Below are 15,646 nucleotides of genomic sequence, written 5' to 3'. Positions count from 1 at the left end.
AAAGAGATCTGCCCACCTACAGTATTACTACTACTGCTATTAGACTACTACTGCTACTACTACTACTACTACTACTACTCCTACTACTACTACTACTACTACTACTACTGCTATTAGACTACTACTGCTACTACTACTACTACTACTACTACTGCTATTAGACTACTGCAATGCTATTTTCTCCTGTCTCAGCCAAGTAGGCATGTCCCACCTGCAACTCATGCAAAACAGCAGGGTGTTAACCAAAACCAAGCGTGGATCCCACATCACACCAAACCTTGCCATCCCTTCCATGGCTCCCCATAAAGTATAGGATGGCATGGTGGCTCAGTGGTTAGCACTGTTGCCTCACAGGAAGAAGGTCCCGGGTTCGAACCCCGGTCCGTCCCAGGTCCTTTCTGTGTGGAGTTTGTATTTTCTCCCCCGTGTTCGTGTGGGTTTCCTCCGGGTGCTCCGGTTTCCTCCCACCACCAAAAAAAGACACGTATGTTAGGGTTAATACTCTTGTCAGTGCCCCTGATCAAGGCACTGGCAAAAGAACTGGAGTTGGTCCCCGGGCGCGGGACTGCGGCTGCCCACTGCTCCCTAGTTCTAGGAAGGTTCCTAGTAGGGGATGGGTCAAATGCAGAGGATGAATTTCCCCCATGGGGATCAAGGATAACGTATATTTCAAGATACAGTACTAATTATCACATACAAGGCCCTACATGGTCTCACCCCTTCATACATTTCCAAACTTTTGCATCCGTATTCCACCTAGCCCACTCAGACATCCGAGCAAGGTCTCTTATTTATATACCCCGCTCCCTCTGCAAATCCAAGGGTGATTGCTCTTTTGAAGTTAGCGCCCTGTTCCTCTGGAACTGTCTCCCCCCTCTGTTAGATCAGCTGAATCTGTAAACGTCTTCAAAATAACTCCCCAAAACCCATTTTACCAACTTGCCTTTTTCTGAACAGTGGCTGTAATTTATCCTCTTGTATGTACAGTATGTTGCTAACTTTTCTGTATTGTATTTTTGCATTTATGTATCATGTCAAGCACTTTGTAACTTTATTTAAAAGGTGCTATTTATATTATAAATAAAATCTTACTTACTCAGTGAGTTATTAGGTGTAATGTAAGTCCACAAAGCCTGTTCCACCATTCACTGCATGCCGGACAATACCCTTCACTATGCCAACAGAATCAAACTAAATATCAATCAAAGATATCAAAACATGATAGCTTGACGATATCGTCTTCACAGTGGGGAGGATACTGTGTGCGATGCACTGTTATGTCTGGAGGACATATTACAATGTGACACCCAACAAGACACTACAGATCAATACACACTCTCATGTATATACAGTATGGCCCCTAATACACACAGTTGTTTATGTGTTTCATGACTGCATCCAGTCAAGGTAAGAGGTGCAAGAAAGTGTCTTCAAACTAGGCTCAGAAGACCAGAGTCCGACTTTCAGCACTGGACAGCTCCCACAAAGAAGAAGCCCCCGGAGATAGATGCGGTTCTTGTTCAGTCAGACACTGATTTGGGCTTACACTGATTAAGCTGTCCATCTTCACACCACCAGGAGACCTCTCCGTGTGCAACGGTGTGTGTGTGTGTGTGTGTGTGTGTGTGTGCGTGCGCGCGCGCGTGTCTGTGTCTGTGTGTGTGCGCGTGTCGGTGTGTGTACTATGAGCACATATGTGCCTGCGTATGTGTGTATGTGAGCGGAATCTCTAAGCTTAAGGAGGACACCATCAGCACTGTACTGCCGGTGATTCACAGCCAGGAAGACATGAAAGAGCCGTGGAGGAGAGCCAATGGCAGAGCGGGGTTTCAGGTGGGAGAGGAAACCTCCCCGTTCTGTCGACACCTAACAAGGAGCGAACTGCAAAACAAACCTGCAGATTGTGTCATCGTAGTCCTCAGGGTGCACCGAGAGAACGCTGCTAATTGAATCTAGCACTGAGAGTCGAGTAATGAGACATTGAAGAGGCAGTGTTCTGGACTCCTGTCACCACTTCTTCCTGTTTTCTGATCTTAATGAAGGTAAACTATTTCACATCTTCGCACCTTGCTAAGAATAGCCATGATAGCTGCAGTCGTGAGAATCCATCATGTATTTCCCCGTGATACACGACAAATATAGGATATCACAAGTTCACAAATATCCTGTGAACTGCACCATCATGGAATTAGAATATCACGTGAGGACATTCATATGGTATACTATCTAACACAGCAAATAATACCTCATATTACATTGTAATACGATAACGCATACTACCTATTGGCAAGATGCCCTCTTACAGTGGCTAATCATCACTGCTAGCCCTCTAAGGTCCCAGGTTGCGAACTCTTGCTAAGCTGACAAGAGCAGCTTTTGAACTTCGACCCCAAACCAGCAGCCCGGCGGATCACATCCAAAGGGAGACAGTGCCCAGACAGTGATCTCTCCCCCCCAGGCTCTTTGCTGTCACAACATACAGACCACCGCGTTATGTTCATTTCAGTTCCCTATAGGCGCATTACATTCCAATGCTCTATATCGCACTATAGTTTCTTCTTCTGGTTACATTTAGCTCAATTCATCTCAGTTTATAGGTTTTTACTATCATTGACAAAACACTTGTATTGCTACAAGTCTCACGACTGAATGATGAATGTTTGCAATTCTCAATTGCAAATCACAGTTGTGTCACGATCATTTCTGCACAATATGACTTGTGCATCCCGATCCCGATACTTGACTTTGTATGATATCCATTCGTTCTCACAGACTGTAAATTTGTAGTAATGAAAACAGATACTACACAATACATTTCACGATAAAAAAAATGCTCCAAGAAAACCTTTTAGTTTGTGTGTGGCCAAGTTGGAGAAATTCGAATCTGGTCAAAATCTTGTAATCTGGCCCTTCTCAACATTCCAATTTCCATTTTTCTCACACACAACAGAGTGAGTTCATCAAGAAGGAAAGGCAATTGGTTTTATTTGGTTGTCCTGTCCATTGACGGCACATTAAGCTGCCTCATATATGTCTTGGACTGGGGATGCTTCGACTCAAAGGTTAACTTCAGCTCTTCCGTGACCACCAACATCACCGATGTTGCACCACCAGTTCACCAGCACTCTCCATCTCCACTAAAGCGGTGCGTATAAGTGAATAATCAATTGCACCACCGTGGAGTAAATAAACCTGGACCAATACAACTGCAGCCAGTCAATATGATAGCCTTCAGGTGCAGCTTACAAAGAGTCTGCTGCTGAATGCAGAGTGGATTGTCTCCTTCTGGTTTTGGGGGAACTATCTTGACGGGGGATGCACCAGCGAGCTGTGAGCACTCAATTTAGCTTGAACACAAGAGTGAAGATGCTCTTTTATGCCATATGGAAAGGAATGCATTGGCTTTTAGACTCATTTGTGCTGGGAAATCGGTGGATGAGGTTGCTTTAAATGAGAAGACCTATCTCGTAAGGTTTTTTGGGGGGCATAATAAAACAAAATGGCATACCATGACAGTGGGTTTCAATTCAAATTGTATTCCCTGGATGCCAGCATGTGCATGATTTAGCCTGTAGTGGAGATGCTTTCATCATGAATTAGCATCATATCTTTGAAAAACCATTTGATTGATAAGGGGCAATAAAGGCAATTATCAAATAGAAATATTAGTTACATATCAGTCTCAATCTCTCACACACATGCAACGGCAACACACTCGAAGCAGGGCTGGAATGAGTCAAGCCATTCCACCACATCTCACAGTGAGAGTGTATTAGATTTTACACCCCCACCCCGCCGGCACTCGTCTCAGATCAGCCATCATGCGTTACATTTTTTCCATTAAATGCCAGCCACTGCGTCTGTCTGCACCAAAAAACAACTCGCTGCTGCTGAGGAGCTCCTGCTGAACAGCTTTTACATGGAGTGGGATAAAGCTGTGCGCACCACCAGGGTCACATCTTTTACTACCACGGTAGCCGCTGCATGTCACAGATTACGCGCACACACGCAGACCTTGAGTGTGCCCATACGGTCTCCCCGACCCGTCAGTTTGTGTGTGGGATGGGAAAAGCGGGTTTTTAGCACCAAAGATGTCGAGCGTCGCAGAGGAGTCGATGACATCATGTCTGTGGGGGGAGATGTCGTTTTTCTGAGCCGTGAAAACAGATGCTCGTCTGGCCTCTGGTTGCAGAGTTGGAGGAGCCTATTTGATGCGGGGAGGGAGGGAGGGAGGGAGGGAGGGAGGGAGGATGAGACGAGGCGTCCGAATGCACTATGTGAGCAACACACACAGTCACAGTCACACTCACACTCACACACACACACACACACACACACACACACACACACACACACACACACACACACACACACACACACACACACACACACACACACACACACACACCTTTCGCCTACCTGTCCCTCTTTGAACAAATAGCGCTCTTCCTCCCCACACAAGCGCAATGGCGCACTGTGATGAAATAATCACAACGGTGCCATTTATGAGCAGCTGTGGCAATTGGGTGTCTCAACAACACATTTGGTGGAGAACTGACGAAGATTTATCGCAAAACGAAATTGCTTTTGGATCGAAAACGTGAATAAATGTAGTATCAAATAGTGAACACAGTGATGCGAGAACAACGGCATCACCACGGTGCTGCTTTTCACCCCAGTCAGCCTACGACGGGTTATACCAGGTGACAGTCAAGAAGAGGTGGGAGGCAGACTGAATGGGGAAAGCGGGGGGGGGGGGGGGGGGGGGGTTGAGCGGGATGGAGCTGTGCTTTGGGGGATTTAACTGTTCCCTATAAAGGCAATAGCCTACTCAAAGTTTGGCTTACCTCCACACTTGTCCCATCTGAAAGATGTGTATGACGGTCTGCCAGATCCAGACAGAGAGGAGGCAGCACCTGTCTCTTTGCAGACTGACTGTAGCTCTCCGACTCAGCCCCTCCACGGAGCCGAGTCCGCCGCCAGTGTAATCCTGCACAAACCACCTGAAGCTCAGGATCTGCACCAGCACCGAGGGCACCAGCACGAAGAACAGGGTCAGGCCCGACCAGAGGAAGTCCTGCTTGTGGTAGTAGTCGATGGCCAGCCACAAGTCGGTGCCCACGTCCCAGAAGAACACCAGGAGCGCCAGGATGATCCACAGACAGTCCAGCCAGAGGCGCTGCTCAGGCGGCGGGGCTGGCCGCTCCGCAGCGGCAGCGTCCCCGTCCCCTCTCCCCTTCCCCCGGAGGTAATGCAGGCAGGCGCTTCGGCAGCCCCAGTAGCACGACGACGTGTTGCAGCAGTGGCAGATGTGGAAGGAGCTGCCGTCGCGGGGGTCGTCATCGCACGTCCCGACCACCTCGTCCAGGTTGTGCAGCTGGGCGAAACCGGTGACGACCCCGCGACCATCGGATTTCGCTGCCATCTTTCCCTCTGGTGTTCCCACCTCCTCCTCCGGCTTCCGGGGTTCGTGACGACACTTCCCTGACACCTGTTTTCCGAGTGCACCCCGAATGTGGGAGCCATCTAAAAGCAGCGGCGGGGTGGCAGCAGCGCGGCGCCGTCGCCCACTCCGTCCCCAGACTGCGCTCCAGCGGCGCAGCGGACGCAGCCCATCTTTTCTTGCTCTCTCTCTCTCTCTCCCTCTCCACTGCAGAGCGTTCTCACCTGGCAACAATACACTACCTACACTGTCCTACAGTAGGCTACAATCTACAGTTCAAAAATGACATTTGTATGTCAAGCGTCCATCTATGGCCGAGCAGTCTTTACCTGTGCAAGCCCCTCATTTCCCCCCTTCTCTGCAGCTCTCTCCTCTAGCTGCAAGCTGAGTGCCATGTGCAGACCGTCTCTCACTGTCCCACGACGACGTAATTCATCTCTCCCACCTCTCCTCTCCGCCTCTGTCTCTCCCCTCTCTCCCTCCCTTTCTCGCTCTCTCTCTCTCTCTCTCTCACACTCTCACACACACACACACACACACACACACACACACACACACACACACACACACACACACACACACACACACACACTCACTCTCCCTCTCAACGTGGTTGCCATCTAGTGTCTCATTTGAAGCCCCTAATATGCAGGAGGCGACCGCATGATGTAATGCTGCATGTCTTTTCACACCAAACACAGTCATGCGTCCCCGCTGTGTGAGACTTGAGTGAATCAGCCAGGATGACTGACACTGTGGTCTCTTTTTGTAAAAGAAAAGGCTCAATAATGAGTTACTTCATTTCACTTCATTTTGGTATATAGACCTATATGGTATCCTATATTCCATGGCATACCTCTAAGACATTATCTATATAAGAATAATAATCTATTTATTATACTGTATGTGTTTATACTTCTAAAATAGAATGACTATAGATTTTTTTTGTATTAGGAAATTTATGGTTTTACCTATACCGCATCAACAAACAACTGAAGTCTGCACTCTGCAAGTAAATTGTAGCCTAACTGGCATCCGGGCGCAACGGCCACTTCTATCCTCCCGGTAAAAGAAAGGACATACTCTGCATGATCTATAGGGCTAGGCTACACACCTCTATTATGGTTGCTAAGAAACATGTTATATGTTCGCTCCTTTCTGCCGCATTTTGCAGCTGTATTTTCAGCAGTACTCAAGGGGTTAAGGATTCGCTGAAAAAAGTGATGCTTTCCTTCTGGTAGCATGTACAAGAAAAGAGCTGATGAGTCCGCTGCAGTCGGCTCAACACTATGGCCAGACTGTGCGGCCACAGAGCGGGGGATGGGGGCTCAGAGTCCGGCGTCCGCGTCCCCTCAGCAGGCTGCCCTCGATGTGATCGGAGCTGTCCAGTGCTGAAACATGTTCTGAAGGGGCTGCCCTCGATGTGATCGGAGTCCAGTGCTGAAACTGTTCTGAAGGGGACTGTGACCAGGCGCTACGTAATTATCTCTCTCTCCTCCCTCTCTCTCACCCCCGCTCTCTCTTTCTCCCTCTCAAGCATGCAGACACCCACACAGTCTTCCCCATTTTTATAGCATAGCCTACACAACATCATCGACATCACAAAGCTCCACCTTCTCTGGCATAGCCTAAGTCAGCTATCGGACTATTGAGATGGATTTGACTTTAAAAGCCCAGAACAAGTTAATTAACTTGGCTATATATGTAGCCTACTACTACTAGGGATCATTATGTGCTTCAAACATGCCTAGAGATCAATTATTTCACAGCAACCATTTTGAGGTGCGCTAAAGCAGGAAGTAAACCATGTGTAACCAATAACATTAAAATGAGGCCCCCCTGGCACTGGCACACCTATGGAATGGAACCATAATTAATGGTAATGGTTGCACCTGCTTTACTACTTCTTGCTTTACCACTTCAAAACGGTTATGTGAAATGAGTCTATAGCAAAGGTTTGGAGGGTGCCAAAGGGGAGACTGCTGGTTATCATCAATATCAAGAATACGTGACGGTCTCTCCCCCATGCCCCACCAACACCACTCCCTAATTATTTCTACCAATTCTGATTCAAGTGTCTTGAGTGAAAATGAAGCCCTTGCAAATGAAGATATTGCAAGGTTTTAGCTATGCTTAAAATCGTTGCTAGCATGTTCCAGCATGTTCATATACAAATCCGTTTTGCAAGATTGAAATGTTCAAATTGCCTGAACAATTGTCCGCTCAATCTCCATGCTTTAAAGATCTATTCTGTGGACAAATGGCTTGTCCTTTATCCAAGTAAAGTTTTGTTTAATACAGCAATGTCAGCAGAACGTCTTATTTTAGAATAGTGAAGGAATTTCAGGTTGTTCTTTAAATGTGATCGGATGCTTGCAAGAATGTATATGTTGTGTGCAAGGCGACTGGCACATCTTAAAACATCATATAAAAAGTTGAATCTGAGTAGATTCCATTTCCTCTTCTTCCTCTAAGCCTTTTGAGCAGCACACACTACACACACTCAGCTCTTCTGTTCACACAGGAGATGGTGGCTGCACTACAGTCTAGCGCAGGCAAGATTATCACAGCAATAACGGCAATCAAATCAACTCAAATCATAAATCACTTTTACCAAAACACGTTTGTCACAGTCTGATTTACAAGACAACAGAAGGACATGAGTCATTTTGAACAAGAGATAAACAAACAAATCACAATCCTAAGATATGAGGCTAGTGGGCAGGCGTGTGTGTGACTACATCAAACAAAAATAAGAAGAAGAAAAGACAAACAAACAAGAAGCCCACGTAACTCTCATGAAAGAAATAGGGATGTGGGCTAGTCGGGGGCATAGGGTAAATAAATCAGACTGGACTTTAATACTGAGTATCTGAATCAGGGTGGGAATTTCTTAATTTTAGGGGCAAGGCCATCTGGCCTTCGGTGGCACAAATTGTGTTTTAGGGCACAAGGCCACATGCCAGGAGGGCACAAAGGCCATTGCTCTATTGACATCGTGAAGAGCGATTTTTCTGAAATGTGTTGCAATGAGCCAATTACACATCCTTTGCATAGGGCAGGCTACATTAAACTGAGATCACTGATGCTTTTAAAGCAACTGATAGCAGGGCACTGCCATGGTGGCCTTAGGGATCTCAGGGCATCGCGGCCAGAGGGAGGGGCAACGGCATGGCCTCCATGTACAGTAATTCCCAACCTTGTCTGAATTCCTGGTTCCAGAAGGAGGGAGCCATATAGAAAAGGCAGTTTTCCAGCCAGCTGTTTTCTGAGTAGCTATAAATCCTGCATCCTGTGAGCAGAACGCTCAATTTGCAGGAAGCAAGTAAATCAATGAAGTATCGTGGGCAAGACAATTTTATGTTTTGTAATTAAGAAGTAAGATTTTGTCATCAATACATGTAGTTATGAGGAGCCAGCGAAAAGACTGAGACAGGTTTAACGTGATCATGTTTGCTGGTGTGCGTCAGGATTCTGGCTGCCATGACATCTGGGTCAGTCTGGCCTATTCACCTTATGTAGAAGAGACCGTCTGGCTTGAGAGACTAACAGGAAGTGTAAATACAATTGGAAGTTCTGATTGTATTTACACTTCCTGTGACTCATAAACCTAGTCTGACTCATAATGTGAGTCAAACTAGGTTTGACCAGGTGAGTCAGACTAGTTTGAGCAGGTAAAACAGCCGGCGTTTTGAACAGGAAGTCGTGATCCAATGGGTCAAGTGGGCGGGGCTGCATGAGGCGAATAAAAACTCACAGCAACAGCTCACTGCAGACGTGTGACAGCAACTCACATTAATGACTAATTGCAACTCACAAGGGCTCTCACAGCAACCTACGACAGCAGCACAGGAAATGTACGTGACCTAAACAGTAAGTGACAGAGGTAGGAACATGCAACCTACATCGCTGCAACTGTTGCTCATTCACGCGTCGACGTCTGCTCCGATTTGGCTATTCAATTTGTATGTCCTCACTTCCATTTGTTCAATTCTAACACCATGGGAAAATAAAAACTTTGCTGCTACTAATACCTAACATCTTACTGTAATAAAATGTTTCATAACTAACTTGTTTATCCACAATGGAAATAGATTTGACGACTTTTTTGTGTCATCCCGATGAGTTATTTTGTACTGTATGCTTGTGGTGTACCGTATGTTTGATTTATCAAATCAGTCATTCATTCATTCAATCATTGCTGGATAGCTATCTGTAGAATCTGTTACTACCATATCTTGAAAAGTGCTTATTAGAGGTTTGGCTGCTGGTAGCTATCGTCATAATGTCACTTGCGATATAATTGAGCTTTTCATTAGTTTATCCATAAATGCTTTGGGAATAAAACCATGAATTTAAAATCATAAAGCCTATCATTATATTTTGTGTGGGGGCACTGCTACATTTCTGGGTCCCCTGACAAGATTTGGCACAAGCCCTTCAGTCTGATGCATCTAATTTAGTGCAGCATCACCTGTCCTCTTTGAATTTTTTTTTTTTTTTTTTACCCCACAAGTGCCCTCCTTTGTTCTAGCTTTAGAAATGCTAATTGCTAATTGAATGTGTAAATCTGAGCAGAAATAACTACAAATGGTAATTAAGCTACAAGATGGGAACCGTGCGTTGTGAATATGTAATCTGGTGTAGGTGTAAATCTGTTTTTTTCCCTTGTGAAATATAAATACGTTTTCAGCCTCTCAGCCTCCTCTGATTAACCAGTGAAACAACCTGCAAAGGGAAAATCTTCCTTTGGCATCACTTCATTTCAAGGGGTCACAAGCCAAACAGGTTGAGAACCACCGGCCTTGACTCCCAGCCAGGAAGTGTAGGCTCAAAACAAAACCATTTTCTTTCCCTCTACATGAATGAAAAATACTAGAAACTCAAGAGTGTTACTTAATCTATCCCACGAAACATACCATTTTGATGAAGGCTAATAGGGAAGCATATTGCTCAGGCGTACAGTCAGGGTGCATCGCAGCACACGTGCTACGAGCTAAAGAATGCTAAAGATGTCATCGGTGATGAATCCAAAGGGAGCCTGGATGCCTTCTCTGAGTTTTTCCCATTGGGGGTGTGAAGGAGCTACTGCAACTGTGCTGGATGGGAGTGACTGGATCCCTCATATGACGAAGGCATGACCGAACAAATAACTTGAATTTCATTATTATGAACTAGAAATAAACGCCTCGTGGTTGTCTACATCCATGCCTGTCCAGATGTATAAAATATATGCAGTGAAGACTTTGAAGGAATTTAATAAAAGGTACTAAGTGTTTTTTCAAGTTATCACCATATTAACATGTATGATAGCAGTGAATAATTTCCAGTTAGAAACATGCTGTCTTCACTACAGCAGAGACTTTGTTTTTTTTACAGAGGAGTACAGATGAGTCATAGGGAGCTTCGTCACGCTCACGCGGTACGACAATCACCTGAAGCTGCGAAACCAATGAGCTTGTGGTGGTGGTGGACTACCAGAGGAAAAGGAGGCTCTCTGTCCTGATTGTCATCCAGGGAGAGGAAGTGAAGAGGGTGGACTCATACAACTATCTTTGGGTCCAAATCAATAAAGTAATGTGATTATTTAGGTCAAATTAAAGGATTTTAGTGTCTACAAAAATAAGTGACAGCATCATTTTTGTAAAGTGACCCAAGATATATAGAGCAAAACATTATGATGTCACAGTGAAGTTGACCTTTGAACTTTTGGATATAAAATGTCATCACTTTATCATTTCATCCAATAAGACATCATGTGACATTGTGTTTCCCATAATTACCTCTGTCATGGAGTTGGCTGGGCCTTGCTACGGAGTTGGCTGGAGGTTATGTTTTCACCCCTGTTTGTCTGTCTGTTGTTAGCAGGATATCTCAAAAAGTTATGGATGGATTTGCACAACACTTGGCAGAAAGTTTGGTCATGGGCCAACTAAGAAGTGATTAACTTTCCACACCCACTGGCCAAAAGGGGGCGTGGCAATGGGCGTGTTCAATCACAAAAAGGTGCCTAACTTCCAAAGGGATTAAGTTAATACCGTGAAACTTTGCAGAAAGGTTGCTCATGCGCCAAGAACGAACTGATTACCTTTCCATGACCAATGGCCAAAAGGGGGTGTGGCAATGGCCATGGCCAATCACAAAAAGGCGCTTACAGTAACTACCACATGGATTCACGTAACACGATGAAACTTTGTGGATAAGCAGGTCAACTTAGAACTGATTGACTTTCCACACCCAAGGAGGCACCTAAGTTCCAAACCGTATGAAGCGTATGAATTCTAAAACATAGCTGCCCGAAACATATTTTGTAAGGTCACATTGAACTTGACCTTTGACCACCAAATTGTAATCAGTTCATCCTTGAGTCCACGTGGACGTTTGTGCCAGATGTAATGACATTCCCTCAAGGTCTTCCTGAACGAGCATGGAACGGCCGGATGTGAGGTCACATGACCGTGAACTTTGACCTTTGACCACCGAAATCGAATCGGTTCATCCTTGAATCCACTTTGACCCTTGAACACCAAAATCGAATCAATTCATCCTTGAATCCAAGTGGATCTTTGAGACAAATTTGAAGAAATTCCCTCAAGGCATTCCTGAGATATTGTGTTAACGAGCATGAAACGGGCGGTCGTGAGGTGACATTGACCTTGAACTTTGACCACCAAAATCGAATCAGTTCATCCTCGAGTCCAAGTGGATGTTTGAGCCAAATTTGAAGAAATTCCCTCAAGGCCTTCCTGAGCTATCGCGTTAACGAGCATAGGATGGACGGACGGATGGACAACCCAAAAACATGACTCCAGCCACGGCTATCGCTGGCGGAGGCATATAAATGTTACACCAGTGCATCGGACCAGAGCCCCACATTAAACCCTACATTAAATAAAATGTTACACAGACAGCCTGGCCCAGATTACATCAGAAATTAGCCTACATTTATTTTGTTTGCAATATGAGTCAAAATTACAACTGGGTTATTGCTCTCTCTGAATTTATGTGTGGATCATCTCTATGAAATGGCAGGGGCTACAACAGATCAGATTTTGATCTCAATAGCTGAGTCATTTTTTTCCACCATCTCCCAGATTCTGTCACTCCAGAATGTTGTTAATATGGCCGTGTCTGACACATCAGCAGTTATACTTTGACCAAAAAGGCAGGATTTTGAAACACTTCCCGGAAGATTAATGGACACAGTTTATCCACAATATATTACCGTTATGAATTTATTAAGAGTCTTTTCGTTAAGTCATCATTCTGTCAGTATACAGACTGCACTGATTCACTGGACACTCAGGGCCGGAAATAACACAACATCAAAGGAAAATACAAATTCAAATAAGCAACCATTCAGAACAGGAAATTAATGAAAAGGAATGAATCATTGATGAATCAGTCTTTCATCATGAATTGAATGTCTCCTCTCTCTTCTCTTCTCTCCTCTCTCTTCTGTCTCTGTGTGTGTGTGTGTGTGTGTGTGTGTGTGTGTGTGTGTGTGTGTGTGTGTGTGTGTGTGTGTGTGTGTGTGTGTCAGAGAGAGAGGAGAGGGAGGGAGACTACGATATGAGAGAAACGACTGAGTAGTATAATTCTGAGGCTAGTATACACACACCTCCGCATCCTCTGCTGAAGGAGACTTTGATGCAGGAGCGGCTTCTCTCTTCTCCCCCACTACTGGGACACCGGGCAATATGGTGCCATGAACATCAAGGAAGAGAGGAGGAAGAATGATTTTTGGATCTTTGGGATGCATCATGCCTCCAAGAAATGACAAAGATGTTGATAGATCTACTGTATGAATGTGCTTTTATGGAAAATGTAGGTATTGTGTCTGACATGAGTTTTACGAGTATTTCCCCAAATCCCCTCAATAAAAGTGTTTGATACAGTTTTATCTCTTTAAACATTTCTCACCCAGCTGCTCTCATAAATGGTCATTTTTCTTGCTGAGCCTTTCCTAACAGATGCTGAAGTAAATCATCTCCCCCTGCACTAATAGATCTGTCTTACCACTCTTTTGAATAAAACATATGGATATTGTGTCCTGTGCAGGGATGTGATGGGAGAATTTGCTTTGAAAGCTATTTTTTCTCGAGCCATCTTCGCTGAGAAACGGGGGGAAAAGCCATAGCGAAGCATCTTTTTCTCAGAACAAGGGCAGTTATTTGGTTTGTAAAGCAATGTTGCTTTCACATTCAATTGAGCCTGGGCGTCTCTACGGCTATTTCTATGATGTGGGCTGGAAGAGGCCGAGGGCTAACCATCTATTGTGAAGCCCAGACAGCCTGCAAGTGAAGCAAATACAGGGGTGATTTGTAATACATCACACACACACACACACACACACACACACACACACACACACACACACACACACACACACACACACACACACACACACACACACACACACACACACACGGCAGTTAGGACAAAGCTTCGTCTCCACCACCCAGTACAGCTACCAATCACTGGATAACAGAGATACTGAGACAAATAATGAATATACACAAGCACAACGGTGTGTGTAGTACGCGGGCACGCATGTGTGTGTGCACACACACACACACACACACACAGGTTCACACACTGCCCTGACAAAGACATGTCTGGTAACAAACACATAAACAAACAAACAAACAAACAAGCCTGCTATTGTCTCTGCGAAGCCATCTGCTCTTCTTCTCTCTCCAAAAGTGTTCACCTCCTTAGGGATTCTCCCATTCAAGGTCTGTGTTTACTTGTGTGTGTTTGTGTGTGATCTATCAGCCAGAATATTAGTTTTGCTATAGTGGTATGTTATCCTCTGCTTTGAGAATCGAATATACTGGAATATACTTGAACAACAATGGTGATTTTCTTACTGTTGCAAGTCCCAACCCAACTGCTGCAATGAACCAGATATGATATTAAATAAGAAACCCATACACCTCTGATTTCAAAATTCATAGACCTACAATGCAGTCATGGGAACAACTTTTTCAGTCTTGACATTCACAGTTGCCCGTGGCCTGACCCCAAATCATTATAACTTGCTGATTACAAGGACTGAATTAGCCTGGTAAATAGGGGTGTCATGATACACTCAGTTCACGATACGATAGGATACGATACACGATATTGGGGTCACGATAACGATACGATACGATATATAACAAAAAAATTGCGATCGATTTGTAAGTTGAGGGGGCATCCTCCACGCTAATTTTAGTAATTTCACCATTTTCATCCTCTGTGTCCGTAACGTCCCTCGTCTGTTCAAACAATGCAATGAAAAGGAGAGCGAGCATGCAATCAGATGGCAATCAGTGCCACCATGTTCAGCTTATTTTTCTCGCGATATGAGATTTAATCTCAACGATAGGCCCACATATTGTCACGTTTTGATATTGCGATATATTGTGGGAGGATATATTGTGACATCCATACTGGTAAAGCATCTGGATCTGTGAACTCGCATGCTGTTTCAGAATGTGAGTTCACGTGACCGGATGGTTTCACCGAATGACCTCCAACAACATTCTTTCCTCTCTCAAAAGGCAGTATCAACAACATGCTTCTGGTAGTTGGTTCAAACTTAGGAGGAGCCTAAAAAGTCATGATAATAAACAAATGTGGCTTGTGTGTAGCATCAGCAGCACAGCCCCTACGCCCCCATACCAGACCAAAACATCGATTTCCTTGAAGGAAATCAATAGGAAGGGATTTGCTTCACATGATCTGTGCAACACTTTCACCTTCAGGACATCTTGAATCAAGTTGATTTGCATTATGGACCCAAGAGGGAGAGATCCTTTCCCACCACAAATCTCTCCAATAAATGTTTCACTGTCACCACCTAGTGTTTCTTTTTGATAGCGCATTGTATGATATTATAGCCTACAGAAGTTGACTAAGTGGCCAAAATGCAGGGCCTTATTAACTTTATTTCCAAATCTCTGCAAGTGATGTGTATAGTAGGCAACTAGCTAGCATTGGGCATGCCCAAACATTTTAAAAAAAATTGACAGTGGATGAAGTTCAATAGATGAAGAAAAAAAGTTTACCTGTTAAAGTGTGCCTCACCTCAGTCTGTGCACGAGACATGCCTATTCACACCTGCTGCAACCCTATCCAGTGCTGTCTGTGGCGTGGAAGAGCCTGGTGATGCGAAGTTAATCTGAGTAGTACAGTGTAGGCTTAGGCTATAAAGAT

At 44.8% G+C, this 15,646-nt stretch overlaps 1 protein-coding gene across 1 annotated transcript in view; it reads right to left on the bottom strand.

Moving 5' to 3' along the window:
- xkr6b (XK, Kell blood group complex subunit-related family, member 6b) overlaps positions 1-5,425 on the bottom strand; it is a gene marked incomplete at both ends in the record, with an annotated part of 50,037 nt that extends 44,612 nt beyond the window's left edge. Inside the window, one exon of the mRNA XM_083643781.1 lies at positions 4,848-5,425. Coding sequence (XP_083499907.1) covers positions 4,848-5,425 — 578 coding nt within the window. The remainder of the gene's footprint in view (positions 1-4,847) is intronic.
- Positions 5,426-15,646: the final 10,221 nt, after the last annotated feature.

This window comes from Poromitra crassiceps (genome assembly GCF_964638095.1).
Source record: "Poromitra crassiceps genome assembly, chromosome: 9".
Classification (NCBI taxonomy): domain Eukaryota; kingdom Metazoa; phylum Chordata; class Actinopteri; order Beryciformes; family Melamphaidae; genus Poromitra; species Poromitra crassiceps.
Note: the sequence above shows the minus strand (reverse complement) of the source record. Positions and strands in the feature narration are given on the sequence as shown.